At 46.6% G+C, this 17,025-nt stretch overlaps 1 protein-coding gene across 4 annotated transcripts in view; it reads left to right on the top strand.

The window, feature by feature from the left end:
* The window catches only part of kcnh6a (potassium voltage-gated channel, subfamily H (eag-related), member 6a), a 164,773-nt gene that overhangs the window by 71,234 nt on the left and 76,514 nt on the right, over positions 1-17,025 (top strand). For 2 of the 4 annotated variants that reach the window (XM_063037996.1, XM_063037997.1), the window contains exon 5: positions 11,668-11,718. The exons of the other annotated variants lie outside the window; for them this stretch is intronic. In XM_063037996.1, coding sequence (XP_062894066.1) covers positions 11,668-11,718 — 51 coding nt within the window. The remainder of the gene's footprint in view (positions 1-11,667; positions 11,719-17,025) is intronic. 4 annotated transcript variants of the gene reach the window in all.

Genomic DNA, 17,025 nt, shown 5'->3' on the forward strand with positions numbered 1-17,025 from the left:
CCTTCAGTCAGAGAGGCAACCATCTACTACCACTCTCTGGCTTCTCCCACAAAGCCAATGTCGAATCCAATTTACCACCTCATCTTGAATACCAAGTAACTGAAACTTCGTGACCAACACCCCCCCCCATGCAGTACTTTATCAAAGGCCTTACTAAAGTCCATGTAGACAATATCCACTGCTTTGCCTTCATCAAAAAACTCTATAGGATCAGTTAGACATGACCTACCACACACAAAGCCATGTTGACTATCCCTGATCAGTCCTTGTCTATCCAAGGATATATCTGATACCTTCCAATAACTTGCCCACTACTGATGTTGGGCTCACTGGCCTATCATTTCCTGGTTTATTCTTAGACAGCAGAACAGCGTTAGCTGTCCTCCAAACCTCACCCGTGACTAAGGCTATTTTAAATATCTCTATTAGGGCCCCTGCAATTTCTACACTTGCTCTGCACTGAGTCCGAGGGAACGTATTCTCTGCCCTGGAGACTTATCCACCCTAATTTGCCTCAAGACAGTAAATGCATCCTCTTTTGTAAACTGTATAGAGTCCATGAAATTGATGCAGCTTTGTGTCACTTCTATAAACTCTGGGTCTGTCTCCCAAGTAAATATAGATGCAAAAAAATCCATTTAAGTTCTCCCCCATCTCTTTTGGCTCCTCACATAGATTACCATTCAGATCTTCCAGAGGACTAATTTTGTCCCTTGCAATCCTTTTGCTCTTAATATATCTGTAGAAGCCTTTGAGATTCTCCTTCACCTTGACTGCTAGGGCAACTTCATGCCTTCTTTTAGCATTCCTGATTTATTTCTCAAGTGTTCTCTTACATTTCTTATACTCCATAAGCACCTCATCTGTTCCTACCTGCTTTGTACCTCCTTTTTCTTGACCAGAGCCTCTATATCTCTCGAAAACCAAGGTTACCTAAACCTGCTATCCTTGCCTTTTATTCTAACAGGAACATACAAACTCTGTTCTTTCAAATTTTCACTTTTGAAGGCCTCCCACTTACCAAGCACACCTTTGCTAGAAAACAACCTGTCCCAATCCACACTTGCCAGATCCTTTCTGATACCATCAAAGTTGGCCTTTCTCCAATTTAGAGTCTCAACCTGAGAACCAGACCTATCCTTTTCCATAAGACCATGAGATATAGGAACAGAAGTAGGCCATTCAATCATGGGCTGATTCAATTCTTCCAGTCATCTCCACTCTCCTGCATCTCCCCATACCCTTTGATGCCCTGGCTAATCAAGAACCTATCTATCTTTGCCTTAAATGCACCCAGTGACTTGGCCTCCACAGCCACTCGTGGCCACAAATTCCACAGATTTACCACCCTCTGACTAAAGTAATTTCTCTGCATCTCAGTTCTAAAAGGACGCCCTTCAATCCTGAAGCCGTGTCCTCTTATCCTGGACCATGGGAAATAACTTTAATTTTCCATAGTTATCTTGAAACTAATGTCATTATGATCACTAGATGCAAAGTGTTCCCCTACACAAACTTCTGACACTTTTCCTGTTTCATTCCTTAATAGCAGATCCAGTATCACGTTCTCTCTAATTGGGACTCTATGTATTGATTAAGGAAACTTTCCCGTACACATTTAACAAACTCTTATCCCATCCAGTCCTTTTACAGTATGGAATTCCCAGTCAATCTATAGAAAGTTAAAATCACCCACTATCACAACCCCATTTTTCTTGTAACTGTCTGCTATCTCTCTACAGATTTGCTTCTCTAAATCCTGCTGACTATTGGGAGGTCTATAACTTAATACCATTAATGTGGTCATCCCTTTCTTATTCCTTAGTTCTACCCATATAGCTTCAGTAGATGAGCCCCCTAGTCTTTCCTGACTAGTAATGCCACCCCTCACCCTCTGTCACATTCTAAAGTAACAGAACTCTGGAATATTGAGCTGCCAGTCCTGCCCCTCCTGCAACCAAGTCTCACTAATGGCTACAATATCATAATTCCACGTGCTGATTCATGCCCTGAGCTGATCTGCATTTCCTGCAATACTCCTTGCATTGAAATATACGCTAATCAGAACATTTGTCCCACCATGCTCAAACTTTTGATTCCTGACTTTGTATATAGGCTTAACAACGTCTGTCCCCAGAACCACTCCACCATCTGTTGTGGCACTCTGGTTTCCAACCCCACTGTGCAGCAATAGCAAATCTTCCCGCTAGGATATTAGTCCCCCTCCAGTTCAGGTGCAAGCTGTCCCTTCTCTACAGGTCCCACCTTCCCTGGAAGAGAGCCCAATGATCCAAAAGCCTGAAGCCCTCCTGCACCATCTCCTTAGCCATGTTAAACTGCATGATCTTCCTAGTTTTGCCCTCACTAGCATGTGATGCTGGTAGCAATCCTGAGACCACAACTCTAGAGGTCCTGTCCTTTAACTTAGTACCTAACTCCCTGAATTCCCTATGCAGAACCTTGTCACTCTTCCTACCTCTGTCATTGGTACCTATGTGAAACATAACCTCTGGCTGTTCACCCTCCCACTTAAGAATTCTGAGGACTCAGTCTGAGATGTCAAGAGACCTGACTGCCATGGCAGTCCTCTGTTAGGTCATCCCACACCCCATGCCCCCTCCCTCCAGCAATATCCAAAGAGTTGTTGAGGGGAATGGCTACAAGGTTACTCTGCGCTGGCTGCCTATCCCCTTTCCTCCTCCCAATGGTCACCCACTTACCTGTGTTGTGCGCCTTGGGTGTTACTACCTCATTGTGTGTCCTGTTGATCAAGCCCTCAGCCTCTCAAATTATGCTGAGTTTAGCCATTTCCAGCTCCACCTCCTTAACATGGTCAGTTATAAACTGCAGTTGGATGTACTTGCAAGTGTAGTCAGTGGGGACACTAGAGGTCTCCCTTCCTTCCCACATCCCGCAAGTGCAGCATTCCACTATCTTACACTGCTCTAACCATGCAAAAGAAGGGGAGAAAGAGAAAGTAAATGAAAAAAAATCTACCTACAGCCTTCACTTCTCCTCAGGAGAGCCTCTGTGAGCCAAATCCTGAAGTCCCCACTCTAACACTGGCTGCTCTGCTTAAACCTAACTACTTTTTACTGACTCTTGCCATGTGCCTAATTATGCGCAATCCAATGTCTCTTCGGGAACTGTAGCACGCAGAATATTGCGACTGCCCTCACTAGCTTCTTTTAAACTCTCTCTCTCTCTTGCTGCGTAATCTAACTTCTCGAGCTGTGGATCGCAGATTGTCGTGACTGCCCCTGCTTGTTTCATCCAGTACGCAATCCATATCTCCTCCGGAACTGTGGTGCATACAATCTCCCGATGTCCCCCGCTCGCTTCTTTTGATGTAACTCTTCCACTTCACAATCCAACATTTCCTCAGGAACTGTGACACGCAGCTTGTTCTGACTGCCCCCGCTCGCTTCTTTTTAATTCACTCTCCCACTACACAATCCAACATGTCCTCAGGAGCTCTGGCACACAGGATGTCCCGACTGCTGCCACTGGCCTCTTTGGAAATCTCTCTGTCGATATGCAGTCCAAAGTATCCTCAGGAATTGCAGTGCGCAAATTGTTGCGACTGACCCCGCTCACTTCTGTTGAACTTTCTCTCCCGGTACATAATCCAGCATCTCGTCAGGAGCGGTGGCACGCAGCATGTTCCGACTGCCTTCACTCGCCTCTTTTGAACCTACTCTATTGCTATGCAATCCAGCATCTCCTCAGGAATTGAGGCGCGCAGAATGTTGCAACTGGCCCTGCTCGCTTCTTCTAAACCCTCTTCCCTACTATACAATCCAGCGTCTCCTTAGAAACTGTGGCGCGCAAAATGTCGCAACTGACCCTGCTCGCTTCATTTGAGCCCTTTCTTCCGCTGCGCAATCCAGCATCTCCTCAGGAATTGTGGCGCGCAGAATGTCGCAACTGACCTTGCTCGCTTCTTTTGAACTCTTTCTTCTGCTGTGCAATCAAACGTCTCCTCAGAAACCGTGGTGCACAGAATATCCCGACAGCGCCTGCTCGCTGCATTTGATTTAACTCTTCCACTACGCAATCCAATGTCTTCCCAGGATCTGTGGCGCACAAAATGTTCAGACTGCCCTCACTTGCTTCTTTTGAACTCTTTCTTCTGCTACACAATCTGTCTCCTTGGGAAGTGTGGCGCGCAAAATGTCCCAACTGCCCCCGTTCGCCGATTTTGAAATGTCTCCCCCGCTATGCAATCCAGCGTCTTCTCAGGAACTGTGACGCGCAGATTGTCCTAACTGCTGCTGTTCACCTCTTTTGAAATCTCTCTCCTGCTGTGCAATCTAATATCTCCTCAGGGACTGTGGTGCACATAATGTCCCGACTGCGCTCGTTTGCATCTTTTGAACACAGTCTCCCTTGCAACACAATCCAGCATCTTCTTGGGAGCTGTGGTGTGTGGAATGTCTCGACTGCCCACGCTTGCTTGATTTGAGCTCTCTCTCCCACTACACAATCCATTTTTTTCCTCAAGAACAATGGCGCACAGAATGTCCGGAAATCTCTCTCTCTATGCAATCTAACGTCTTCTTGGGAACCGTGGCAAGTAGAATGTCCCAATTGCTTTTGAACTTACTCTCCCACTGTACAATCCAACGCCTCCTCGCGTTTTACTGCCATCGTTTCTTTTGAACACACTGTCCTGCAGCACAATCCAACGACTCCTTAGGAACTGTGGCGCGCAGAATATCCTGTTGTCCCCATTTGCTTCTTCTGAACGTACTCTCCCGCTATGTAATCCAACATCTCTTCGGGAACTGTGGTGCACAGAGTGTACTGACTGCCCCCGCTTGCCTATTTCGACCTCACTCTCCCGCTACATAATCCAATATCTCCGTAGGAGATGTGGCGCACAAAATGCTCAGACTGCCCTTGCTCGCTTCTTTTCAACTTACCCTCCTGCTATGCAATCCAACGTCTCCTCGAGAACTGTGGTGCGCAGTATGTCCCGACTGCCCCTCCCGCTTCTTTTGAATTCTCTCCCCGCTGCGCAATTGAGCGTCTCATCGGGCAGAATATCCCAACTGCCTTTGCTAGCCCCTTTTAAACTTACTGTCCCTCTATACAATCCAATCTCTCCATGGAACTGTGGCGCACAGAATGTCCCAGCAGTCCTTTTGAACTTACTCTCCTGCTGCACAATCCAATGCCTCCTCGGGACCTGTGCTGTGCAGAATGTCCCAACAGACTCTGGTCACTTTTTAGTTCTCACTGACCTGCAACACAATCCAACGTCTCCTTGGGACTGCGGCATGCAGAATATCCTGACTGCCCCTGCTCGCTTCTTTGAGCTCTCTTTTGCTATGCAATCCAATGTCTCCATGGAACTGTGGTGTGCAGAATGTCCCAACAGTCCTCGCTCGCTTTGTTGGAACTCTCTCCTGGTGGGCAATCCAACATTTCCTCGGGACCTGTGCTGCGTGATTGTTACACTGTGTATCTACTCTGTGTCTGACTCTGGGAGTGTGTGATGGGATGGTGTAGAGGGAGCTTCACTCTGTGTCTGACCCCGGGAGTGTGTGATGGGACGGTGTAGAGGGAACTTCACTCTGTGTCTGACCCCGGGAGTGTGTGATGGGACGGTGTGGAGGGAGCTTCACTCTGTGTCTGACCCCGTGAGTGTGTGATGGGACGGTGTGGAGGGAGATTCACTCTGTGTCTGACCCCGGGAGTGTGTGATTGGACGGTGTGGAGGGAGCTTCACTCTGTGTCTGACCCCGGGAGTGTGTGATGGGACAGTGTGGAGGGAGCTTCACTCTGTGTCTAACCCCGGGAGTGTGTATTGAAAGCAACTTTGAATGTAACTCTAAACTTCAGTGGAACTGGAGCAAACCTGTAGCTTTGTGGGACTGGCTGTCAAGGAGGTTTCAGGGACTGGGTCCAAGGAGCAGATCGGTCTGAGCAGCCTCTACCTGGAAGTGCTCTGCATTCCTGAGCTCTCTCCACACTTACTGTGATACAGCTCCTGAAAGTTGAGGCCGCAAGCCTCAGTGATATGGGCTTGTTCCTCCACAGTCTTGACCAGGAGTCAGAGCTCAGCCCTGAACCAATGGATGAGCTCTGACTGAAGATGATTATAGAGAAATAAAACATGGAACAGTCCTTCAGCCCAACTCGTCCATGGGAACTAATGTGCCTACTTGAGGTGCTCCATTTGCTTCCAAATTTGGTCATCTCCTTCTAAACCTTTCCTATCCATGTACATGTCCAAATGTCTTTTAAATGTTGTAATTGTACCCATCTCTACCACTTCCTTTGGCAGTTTGTTCCACGTACCCGCCACCCTGTGTGTGACAAACCTGCTCTTCAATCCCTTTTACGTCCCTTCCATCTCATCTTAAACTTGTGATCTCTGGTTTTAGATTGCCTTACTCTGGGTAAGACTCTCACCATGCATCTTATCTGTATACCTCAACCCTCAAGGTCACCCCTCAACTTCCTTCACTCTGGGAGAAACACTCCCAGCCTATCCAGCTTCTCGAGCAACATCATTGTAGGAGGACCCCGGGACCTGATGGTCTGCATCCCAGGGTACTTAAGGAGGTGGCTTTAGAAATCGTGGATGCATTGGTAATAATTTTCCAATGTTCTATAGATTCAGGATCAGTTCCTGTGGATTGGAAGGTGGCTAATGTTGTCCCTCTCTTCAAGAAGGGAGGAAGAGAGAAAACAGGGAATTATAGACCGGTTAGCCTGACATCAGTGGTGGGAAAGATGCTGGAGTCAATTATAAAAGATGAAATTACGACACATCTGGATAGTAGTAACAGGATTGGTCTGAGTCAGCATGGATTTACGAAGGGGAAATGGTGCTTGACTAAACTTCTGGAATTTTTTGAGGATGTAACTATGAAAATGGACAAGGGAAAGCCAGTGGATGTAGTGTACCTGGACTTTCAGAAAGCCTTTGATAAAGTCCCACATAGGAGATTAGTGGGCAAAATTAGGGCACATGGTATTGGGGGCAGAGTACTGACATGGATTGAAAATTGGCTGGCTGACAGAAAACAAAGAGTAGCTATTAGCGGATCCCTTTCGGAATGGCAGGCGGTGACCAGTGGGGTACCGCAGGGTTCAGTGCTGGGACTGCAGCTGTTTACAACATTAGCAAATTTGCCGATGACACAAAGCTGGGTGGCAGTGTGAAATGTGAGGAGGATGTTATGAGAATGCAGGGTGACTTGGACAGGCTGAGTGAGTGGGCAGATGCATGGCAGATGCAGTTTAATGTGGATAAATGTGAGGTTATCCACTTTGGTGGTAAGAACAGGAAGGCAAATTATTATCTAAATGGTGTCAAGTTAAGAACAGGGGAAGCACAATGAGATCTAGGTGTCCTTGTACATCAGTCACTGAAAGCAAGCATGCAAGTACAGCAGGCAGTGAAGAAAGCTAATGGCATGCTGGCCTTCATAACAAGGGGAATTGAGTATAAGAGCAAAGAGGTCCTTCTGCAGCTGTACAGGGCCCTGGTAAGACCACATCTGGAGTACTGTGTGCAGTTTTGGTCTCCAAATTTGAGGAAGGACATTCTTGCTATTGAGGGAGTGCAGCGTAGGTTCACAAGGTTAATTCCCGGGATGGCGGGGCTGTCATTTGTCGAAAGATTGGAGTGACTGGGCTTGTATACTCTGGAATTTAGAAGGCTGAGAGGGGATCTTATTGAAACATATAAGATTATTAAGGGATTGGACACGCTGGAGGCAGGAAGCATGTTCCCGCTGATGGGTGAGTCCAGAACCAGAGGTCACAGATTAAGAATTAGGGGTAGGCCATTTAGAACGGAGTTGAGGAAAAACTTTTTCACCCAGAGAGTGGTGGATATATGGAATGCTCTGCCCCAGAAGGCTGTGGAGGTCAAGTCTCTGGATGCTTTCAAGAAAGAGATGGATAGAGCTCTTAAAGACAGCGGAATCAAAGGTTATGGGGATAAGGCAGGAACTGGATACTGATTGTGGATGATCAGCCATGATCACAGTGAATGGCAGTGCTGGCTCGAAGGGCCGAATGGCCTACTCCTGCACCTATTGTCTATTGACCTCAGAGCACTCGGGAGCAGCCCACGGGGTCAGAAGCAGAGCACACAGCCTCCACACCGTCACCATGTTGTGCCACTTATTTTCCCCATGCACCCATCTACTCTCCATGTGATTCTCCCAGCATGCACTCATCCCCAGGAGGAATTGACAGTGACATTAGCCTACACATCAGCCTGTCTGTTTCTGTGTGGTTGTGTGGTGGGTAGTGACCATGTACCATAGGCTGTAAAAGATCCCTGGAGAAAGATGGACAACTCCTTCAAAGAGGCATGTCTTGTGATTCCATCCTCTTTCGGATTGATAAGCCTGCTGATGCTGCCTTACAACTCTGGTGATCCAGCCTCTCCCCTGACCTGTGCAGTTTGCACAATCTCTCTAACCATGTGATTTCTCCCACATTCCAAGAGATGTTGGTTTCGATTTCCCTCCATTAATACTGCCTGACCCACTGAGTTCCTCCAGCATTTTGAGTTTTGCTCCAGATTCCAGCATCTGCAGTCTCCTGTGTCTCCCCATTAGTATGTTAACTGGGCACTGTAAATTGCCATTAATGTGTATGTGAGTGGTAGAGAACAAGGGGTATTTAGAGTATAAAGAGTGTAAAGTGTAAAGTATTTGTTGGCGATGTGAGGGCAGAGGGTAAAGATTTATAGGTTAGCTTTATTTGTCACTTGCATATTGAAACAAACAGTGAAATATGTTGCTCGTGTCAAATCAAGTCAGTGGGCAAGTGTCACCATGCTTCCAGCGCCAACATTAGCATGCCCACAACTAACCAAGCTTAACCTGAACATCTTTGAAATGTGGGAGGAAACTGGAGCTTTCAGAGGAAACCCACGTAGTCATGGGGAGATTGTACATACTCTTGCAGATAGCAGTGGGAATCGAACGTGGCAAAAAAGGTTGATAGGATTGTTCTCCACAACAGAGAGTCCATGAGCTGAATGGACTTCTTTCCTGAGATGATACATGGGAGCTCATTATCATCTCGGGGAACTCTGGTAGGAAAATACTTTACCAGCTCATCATATCTGGGAGGGTGCTCGGTGCACTGGTATCTCTACAGATAGGCCTTTAGCCACACATTGACTGATCACCCTCCTCATTCGCGAGACTTAGAACCATAGCAGAGACTCAGTGAGCCCAATGTCCCAGAAGTCCACCAGCTTCTGTGGATCTTAGCAGCAAAGGCAGGGAATGGGACCAGGATGCTGTCTAAATTAAGAGCAAGTCTTATGAGGAAAGGTTGAGTGATCTCTTTGAGGCAAAGGAAGGTGAGAGCTGACTTGAGTGAAGTGTACAAGAAGCACAGATCAAGTGAACAGCCAACACCTTTCTCCCACGACGGAAATGGCTAATATGGGGGGAGGGAAGGACGTGATTTTAAGGTGATTGGAGGAACATATAGGAGAGATGTGAGAGGTAGTTTTTTTTTACACAGAGGGTGGTTGGCACATAGAATATGCTGCCAGGGATGGAGGTAGAGGCAGATACATTAGAGCCATTTAAGAGATTCTTTGATAAACACATAGATGAAAGAAAAATGGAGGGTTATGTGGGAGGGGAGGATTAGATTGATCTTGGAGAAAGTTAAGAAGAGACATTGTGGGCCGAAGGGCCAGTACTGTACTATATTGTTCTGTGTTGTTTAGGACAGGTCACCAGTTGGTTTATGACCACTGCTTAGCCCCTGTAGGAAGCTCAGAGCCATCCTGGGGAGTGATTGTCCCCTCTGGTTGCTGGTGTGGCTTCCTCAGCAGGGCTCAGGTAGACTACCAGATAGAAGATGGGTGTGGCGTTCCACACATGTGGTCTCATCCCTAGCAGAGATTCCACTCACCTCTGACCTACCAGGAGTCTGGAGCATTTCTCCCAGTTGATCCTTGCGGAGGGAAGGCAGAGAAAAACGCTGACACTCATGGATGCTCTTCAGGCCACTGGGATCTATGACGATGAAGGGAACATCACTGGGTAAGACAAAAGGACAAAATCCATGCTCAATCCATGCACAGTCAAATCCCTCAACCTGCTCTGGAGAATACGCAGACGGAATATAATTGACCACTCGAGGAACTTTCCTGATGCAGTCACCTCCTAAAGTCAAGGGGTGCCAAGGACATGTTAAATTTAACTAGATGCTCAGCAGCAGCTGCAGAAGTCGGACCCAGGCCAAAAATCTGAACAGGTGCTGAGTCTTGAAGGTAATTGTGTGATCTACCCTGTGCAATGCCACTTCTGTCGAGGAAGGGAAAGGTTCACCTTTTCAGGGGTGGGGGGGGGAGAGGGGAGAGGGGAGAGGGGCGGGGGTGGTTGAGATGAAACATATCGTGGACCAAGTGGATGTTGTCCTGAATTAACAAGAATCATGGTGCACTGGTCGGGGTGGATCGAGCATGGTACCCTGTTGGGAGGACATTGAACAAAGATCTTGTATTCATGGTTAGTAGAGAGAATGGGCTCCAGTTTCTTAGAAGTGGAGATTGCAGCTCACTTTTCAAGCTGATCCCCAGGACGGGATGATTGACCTCTTCTCCACATCTGTGGGTTCTGAGGTGACTGATGTTGCAAATTTCAGGCCATTGAGAACATCCTTGACACCATCTCTGTCACCTGGTGATCTCCCATCACAAGCCTAGTACCTGTTTTGGGAGTGCAGTGTGAGACATGAACATCTCGTCTCCAGTGTTCTCCTTGGCCTTGCCCAAAGTTGCAGGGTCTGGATGCACGCAAAAATATCCCAAGCCTGTAGTCACATTGAGATCATTGAGGGATGGAAAAGCCCACTCTTGATGGTGCAGAATTCCTCTTCCTGTTTGTCTGCCCAGAGAGTGGATTCACTGTTTTTCCTTTCGACTGGCCATCTCCTGTCTGTTGTGTCTCACTCTGCAGTGATGCTGATGTCAAAGCATCTGAGTTCCCAAGGTATGATAGTGAAGCAGTCACTGTTGGGATTGTCCTGGCATTCCACATCCCAAACTTCGTATCGTGTTCTGCACCATCAAGAGGGCGCTAGCTTGTGCCTCTGTGATCTCAATTGCACTGCAGGTTTGGGATACCTTTGCATGCATCCAAACCCCAGGAACTTTGGGCAAGGGCAAGGAGGACATCTGCTCCAATGAGGTCATCGTCCCAATTGGAAACAGGCTGTTCACCCTGGGTGACTTCAGCGACAAGCTGGGAACAGGAAGCCCTGTGGCCACCAGAAGTAGGAAAAGCTAACTCCATAAGCTGCTCTTTCTGCATGATGCATGGTCCTGGCAATTCTTCCCAATCCAGCCTCAGCCCTGCCCCTGACACTGGCACCTGATGGGTCATATCATCCTCGAAGGAGGTTTGCAACAAAGAGGAAAGTAAGCTGTGGAGAGGATGTTACAAGACTTCAAGTTAGTGTTGATATATCAATAGGGCTTTACATCTCAACATCTACCTGTCAAGCTCTCTTACTATCTTGTGTGTTTGAATATAGTCAACACTAATTCTTCTAAACTCAAAGAGATACAGACCTAAGCTGTCGAGACTGTCTTGATAGGACAGCCCTCTCTTACCAGCGACTAGCCTTGTGAAACTTCTTCAAACTGTCTCCCATATTTTTTTGTAGGTAAGGGGATCTCATTCTGTGGCACAAAGGACAATTCACATCCTCTTCCAGGTGACTGCCTACTGTGTCTTCTGGACCTGAGACTAATGGAACTTGGAACTGAGTTTTTATTGTCACATGTACTAAGATACAGACTTTAATGGGGGTTAAGTATAAGCGTCCGAGCAGTAGCCAGGATGTGGGATAAAATTACAACACGAGATAGAAAAGGCATGTAAAAAAGGCAATGATGTGATGGTTATGGGGTATTTCAATATGCAGGTGGATTGGGAAAATCTGGTTGGTGCTGGAATCCAGGAGAGGGAATTTGTAGAATGCCTAGGAGGTCACATTTCAGGCAATTTGTGGTTGAGCCCACTAGGGGAAAGGCAATTCTGGACTGTAAGTTGTGTAGTGAACCAAATTTGATTAGAGAGTGTAAGGTAAAGGAACCCTTAGGATAGAATTCACCCTGCAGTTTGAGAAGGAGAAGGTAAAATCAGATGTATCAATATTACAGTGGAGCCAAGGGAATTACAGAGGCATGAGAGAGGAGCTGACCAAAGTTGATTGGAAGGGGACAGTAGCAGGAATGACGGCAGAACAGCAGTGGTTAGAGTTTCTGGGAGCAATTCGGAAGGTGCAGGATCAACACACCCCAAAGAAAAAGGAGTATTCTAAAGAGAATATGAGGCAATCGTGACTGACAAAGTATGTCAAGGACAGCATAAAGGCAAAAGAGAATGAACCACCTCACACTTATCTGGGTTGAACTCCACATGCCACTTCTCAGCCCAGTTCTGCATCCTATTGATGTCCCGCTGTAACCTCTGACAGCCCTCCACACTATCCACAACACCCCCAACTTTTGTGTCATCAGCAAATTTACTAACCCATCCCTCCACTTCCTCATCCAGGTCATTTATAAAAATCATGAAGAGTAGGGGTCCCAGAAGAGATCTCTGAGACACTCCACTGGTGACTGACCTCCATGCAGAATATGACCCATCTACAACCACTCTTTGCCTTCTGTGGGCAAGCCAGTTCTGGATCCACAAAGCAATTTCCCCTTGGGTCCCATGCCTCCTTACTTTCTCAATAAGCCTTGCATGGGGTACCCTATCAAATGCCTTGCTGAAATCCATATACACTACATCTACTGCTCTACCTTCATCAATGTGTTCAGTCACATCCTCAAAAAATTCAATCAGGCTTGTAATGCACGACTTGCCTTTGACAAAGCCATGCTGACTATTCCTAATCACATTATGCCTCTCCAAATGTTCATAAATCCTGCCTCTCAGAATCTTCTCCACCAACTTACCAACCACTGACGTAAGACTCACTGGACATGCCTAATATGCCAAAGAATGATGTTATGGACAAAATAGGAGGTGAGGACCTCGATAAGATCACTGTCACTAAAGAGATAGTGATGAGCAAACTAGAGAGCCTGAAGGTAGGTAAGTCCCCTGGTCCTGATGGGATGCATCCCAGGGTGCTGAGGGAATTGGTGGAAGTTATAGTAGACGCGTTGGTAATCATTTACCAAAACTCTCTGGACTCTGGGCAGGTCCCGGCGGATTGGAAGACAGCAAGTGTCATGCCACTTTTTAAAAAAGGATGTAGGCAAAAGATGGGCAACTATAGGCCGGTTAGCTTAACATCTGTAGTCGGGAAAATGCTTGAAGTTGTAATTAAGGAAGAAATAGCAAAACATTTAGAAAGGACTGGTTCCATTAGACAGACGCAGCATGGACTCAGAAAGGGCAGGTCCTGTTTGACAAACTTACTGGAGTTCTTTGAGGACATAATGATTGCAGTGGATAGAGGGGAACAGGTGGATTTGTATACTTGGATTTCCAGAAGGTGTTCGATAAGGTGCCGCACAAGAGACTTATAAATAAGATATGGATGCATGGAGTTGAAGGAGGTGTATTGGCATGGATAGTGGATTGATTAACCAATAGAAGGCAGAGAGTTGGTATAAATGGGTGTTTCTCCGGTTGGCAGTCAGTGGTGAGTGGGGTGCTGCAGGGGTCGGTGCTGGGCCCACAGATGTTTACCATTTACATTGATGGTTTGGAAGAGGGGACTGAGTGTAGCGTAGCAAAATTTACTGATGACACTAAACTGAGTGGAAAAGCAAATTGTACAGAGGATGTGGAGAGTCTGCAGAAGGATATAGATAGGTTAAATGAGTGGGCCAAGGTCTGGCAGATGGAATACAACGTTGGTAAATGCGAGATCATCCATTTTGGAAGGAATAATAGAAGAGCAAATTATTATTTAAATGGTGAAAGATTGCCACATGCTGTTGTGCAGAGGGACTTGGGAGTGCTTGTTCATGAATCGCAAAAAGTTGGCTTGCAGGTACAACAGGTTATTAAGAAGGCAAACGGAATGTTGGCCTTCATTGCTAGAGGGATTGAATTCAAGAGCAGGGAGGTCATGCTGCAACTATACAGGGTACTGGTGAGGCTGCACCTGGAGTACAGTGTGCAGTTCTGGTCTCCATACTTGAGGAAGGATATACTGGTTTTGGAGGCAGTGCAGAGGAGGTTCACCAGGTTGATACCAGGGATGAAGGGGTTAACCTATGAGGAGAGATTGAGTTGCCTGGGACTATACTCTCTGGAGTTCAGAAGAATGAGAGGGAATCTTATGGAAACATACAAAATTTTGAAAGGGATAGATAAGATAGAAGTAGGAAAGTTGTTTCCATTGGTAGGTGAGACTAGAACTAGGGGACATTGCCTCAAGTTTCAGGGGAGAAGATTTAGGACGGAGATGAGGAGAAACTGTTTTTCCCAGAGAGTGGTGAATCTGTGGAGTTCTCTGCCCAGGGAAGCAGTTGAGGCTTCTTCGCTAAATATATTTAAGATACAATTAGATAGATTTTTACATAGTAAGGGAATTAAGGGTTATGGGGAAAAAGCAGGTAGATGGAGCTGAGTTTTCGGACAGATCAGCCATGATCTTATTGAATGGTGGGGCAGACTCGATGGGCCGGATGGCCTACTCCTGCTCCTATTTCTTATGTTAATATGTTCTTCATGTCTATAATTTCCTGGGCTATCTCTACTCCCTTTCTTGAATAAGGGAACAACATCTGCAACCCTCCAATCCTCCGGAACCTCTCCCGTCCCCATTGATGATGCAAAGATCATCGCCAGAGGCTCAGCAATCTCCTCCCTCGCCTTCCACAGTAGCCTGAGGTACATCTTGTTCGGTCCCGGTGACTTATCCAACTTGATGCTTTCCAAAACTCCTGCACATCCTCTTTCTTAATATCTACATGCTCAAGCTTTTCAGTCCGCTGTAAGTCATCCCTACAATCACCAAGATCCTTTTCCGTAGTGAATACTGAAGCAAAATACTCATTAAGTACCACTACTATCTCCTTCAGTTCCATACACACTTACCCAGTGCCACACTTGATTAATCCTATTCTCACGTCTTATCCTCGTTCTCTTCACATACTTGTAGAATGCCTTGGGGTTTCCTTAATCCTGTCTGCCAAGGCCTTCTCATGGCCACTTCTGGCTCTCCTAATTTCTTTCATGAGCTCCTTCCTGCTAGCCTTAGAATCTTCTAGCTCCCTATCATTACCTTTGCCTCCCTCCCTGTCCTCTCTGAAACATCTAAAGCCTGACACTCGAAGTAACCATTCCTGCCCCTGAGCCATCCAAGTCTCTGTAATGGCCACAACATCATAGCTCCAAGTACTGATCCACGCTCTAAACTCATCCTCTTTGTTCGTAATACTCCTTGCATTAAAATATTCACATCTCAAACCATCGGTCTGAGCGCATCCCTTCTCTATCAGCTGCCTACCCTCCCTCTTGCACTGTCTCCAAGCTTTCTCTATTTGTGAGCCAACCTCCTCTTCCTCTGTCTCTTCATTTCCGTTCCCACCCCCCAGCAATCCTAGTTTAAACTCTCCCCAATAGCCTGAGCAAACCACCCCGCCAGGATATTGGTCCCCCGGGATTCAAGTGCAACCCGTCCTTTTTCTACAGGTCATTCCTGTCCCAGAAGAGGGCAGGATATCTAGAGACCTCGATAGAGTGGATGTGGGGAGAATGTTTGCTATAGCGGGGGAGTCTAGGTCTAGAATGCTCAGCCTCAGAATAGAAGGATGTCCCTTTAGAACAGAGATGTGGAGGAATTTCTTTAGCCAGAAGATAGTGAATCTGTGGAATTTATTGTCATAGACGACTGTGGAGGCTAAGTTATTGGGTATATTTAAAGAGGTTAATAGGTTCTTGATTAGTCAGGGTATCAAAGGTTACAGGGAGAAGGCAGGAGAGTGAGGTTGAGAGGGATAGTAAATCAGCCATGATTAAATGGTGGAGCAGGATCAATGGGCCAAATGACCTAATTCTGCTTCTGTGTTTAATGGTTTTATCAAATTATTACATGGTGCATTGAGGAAGAACAAGGTAAAACAATAACAAAATAAAGTGTAACAGCTACAGAGAAAAAGCAATGCAGGTAAACAATAAGGCATAAGATCATAATGAGGTAGATTGTAAGGTCAGGAGTCCAACTTATTGCAACAAGGAGCCATCCAATCTCATGTCAGTGGGGTAGTTGCTGCTATAGCCTTGAGCCTGGTGGTATGTGCTTTTGGATTTTAGTGTCTCCTACCCTTTGGGATTAGGGAGAAAGGAGATTGTCCTAGGTTGGTGGGACTTTTGATTATGTTGGCTGCTTTACTGGTACAGAGTCCATGGAGAGGAGGGTAGTTTCTGTGATGTGCTGAGGTGTGTCCACAACTCTCTGCAGTTTCTGCATGTGATGACTCGCCGGAATTCACTGCCCCAAAGGAGAGTGGAGCCAGATCATGGAGATAGATAAATATTTGAAAGATTGAGGAATTAATGGTTTCCAAGAGCAAGTTGAGGCCAGCATAGGTCAGCCATGATCACTTTGAATGATAGGACAGTATTGATGGGCCGGGTGGCCTGTTCCTGTTTTCTCATGCTTCTGAGAAGATATGACACTGGCATTTCTTACAAAGGTTGGGTGGGATTGGGCTGATCCCTGACCACAGATTGTGGAAGGAGGGTGTTTTGGCTGTGCAGGGAGACACATTAGACAACCTGCAGTGTAATAGCCTCTGAAATCCTTTTGACGTAAAACTCTCACACACAGTGAGGAATTTACCCGTAGTCAGAGAGACTGGTCACTTAGAGCCTTTCTGTACATTTCCAAGATGATCACGTTGGGATGTACAGTTGACCCTGGCCCGTCCTGTTGTCAGTCCCAATGATCACAGGGGTGGCCACATCTGCTACCCAACTCTGTCACCAGGAAGGATAGGCCGGGATGGACCTCATGGGCCCCAAGAGCCTCCCCAGCCACAGTTACAAT

This window comes from Mobula hypostoma, chromosome X1 (genome assembly GCF_963921235.1).
Source record: "Mobula hypostoma chromosome X1, sMobHyp1.1, whole genome shotgun sequence".
Taxonomy (NCBI): domain Eukaryota; kingdom Metazoa; phylum Chordata; class Chondrichthyes; order Myliobatiformes; family Myliobatidae; genus Mobula; species Mobula hypostoma.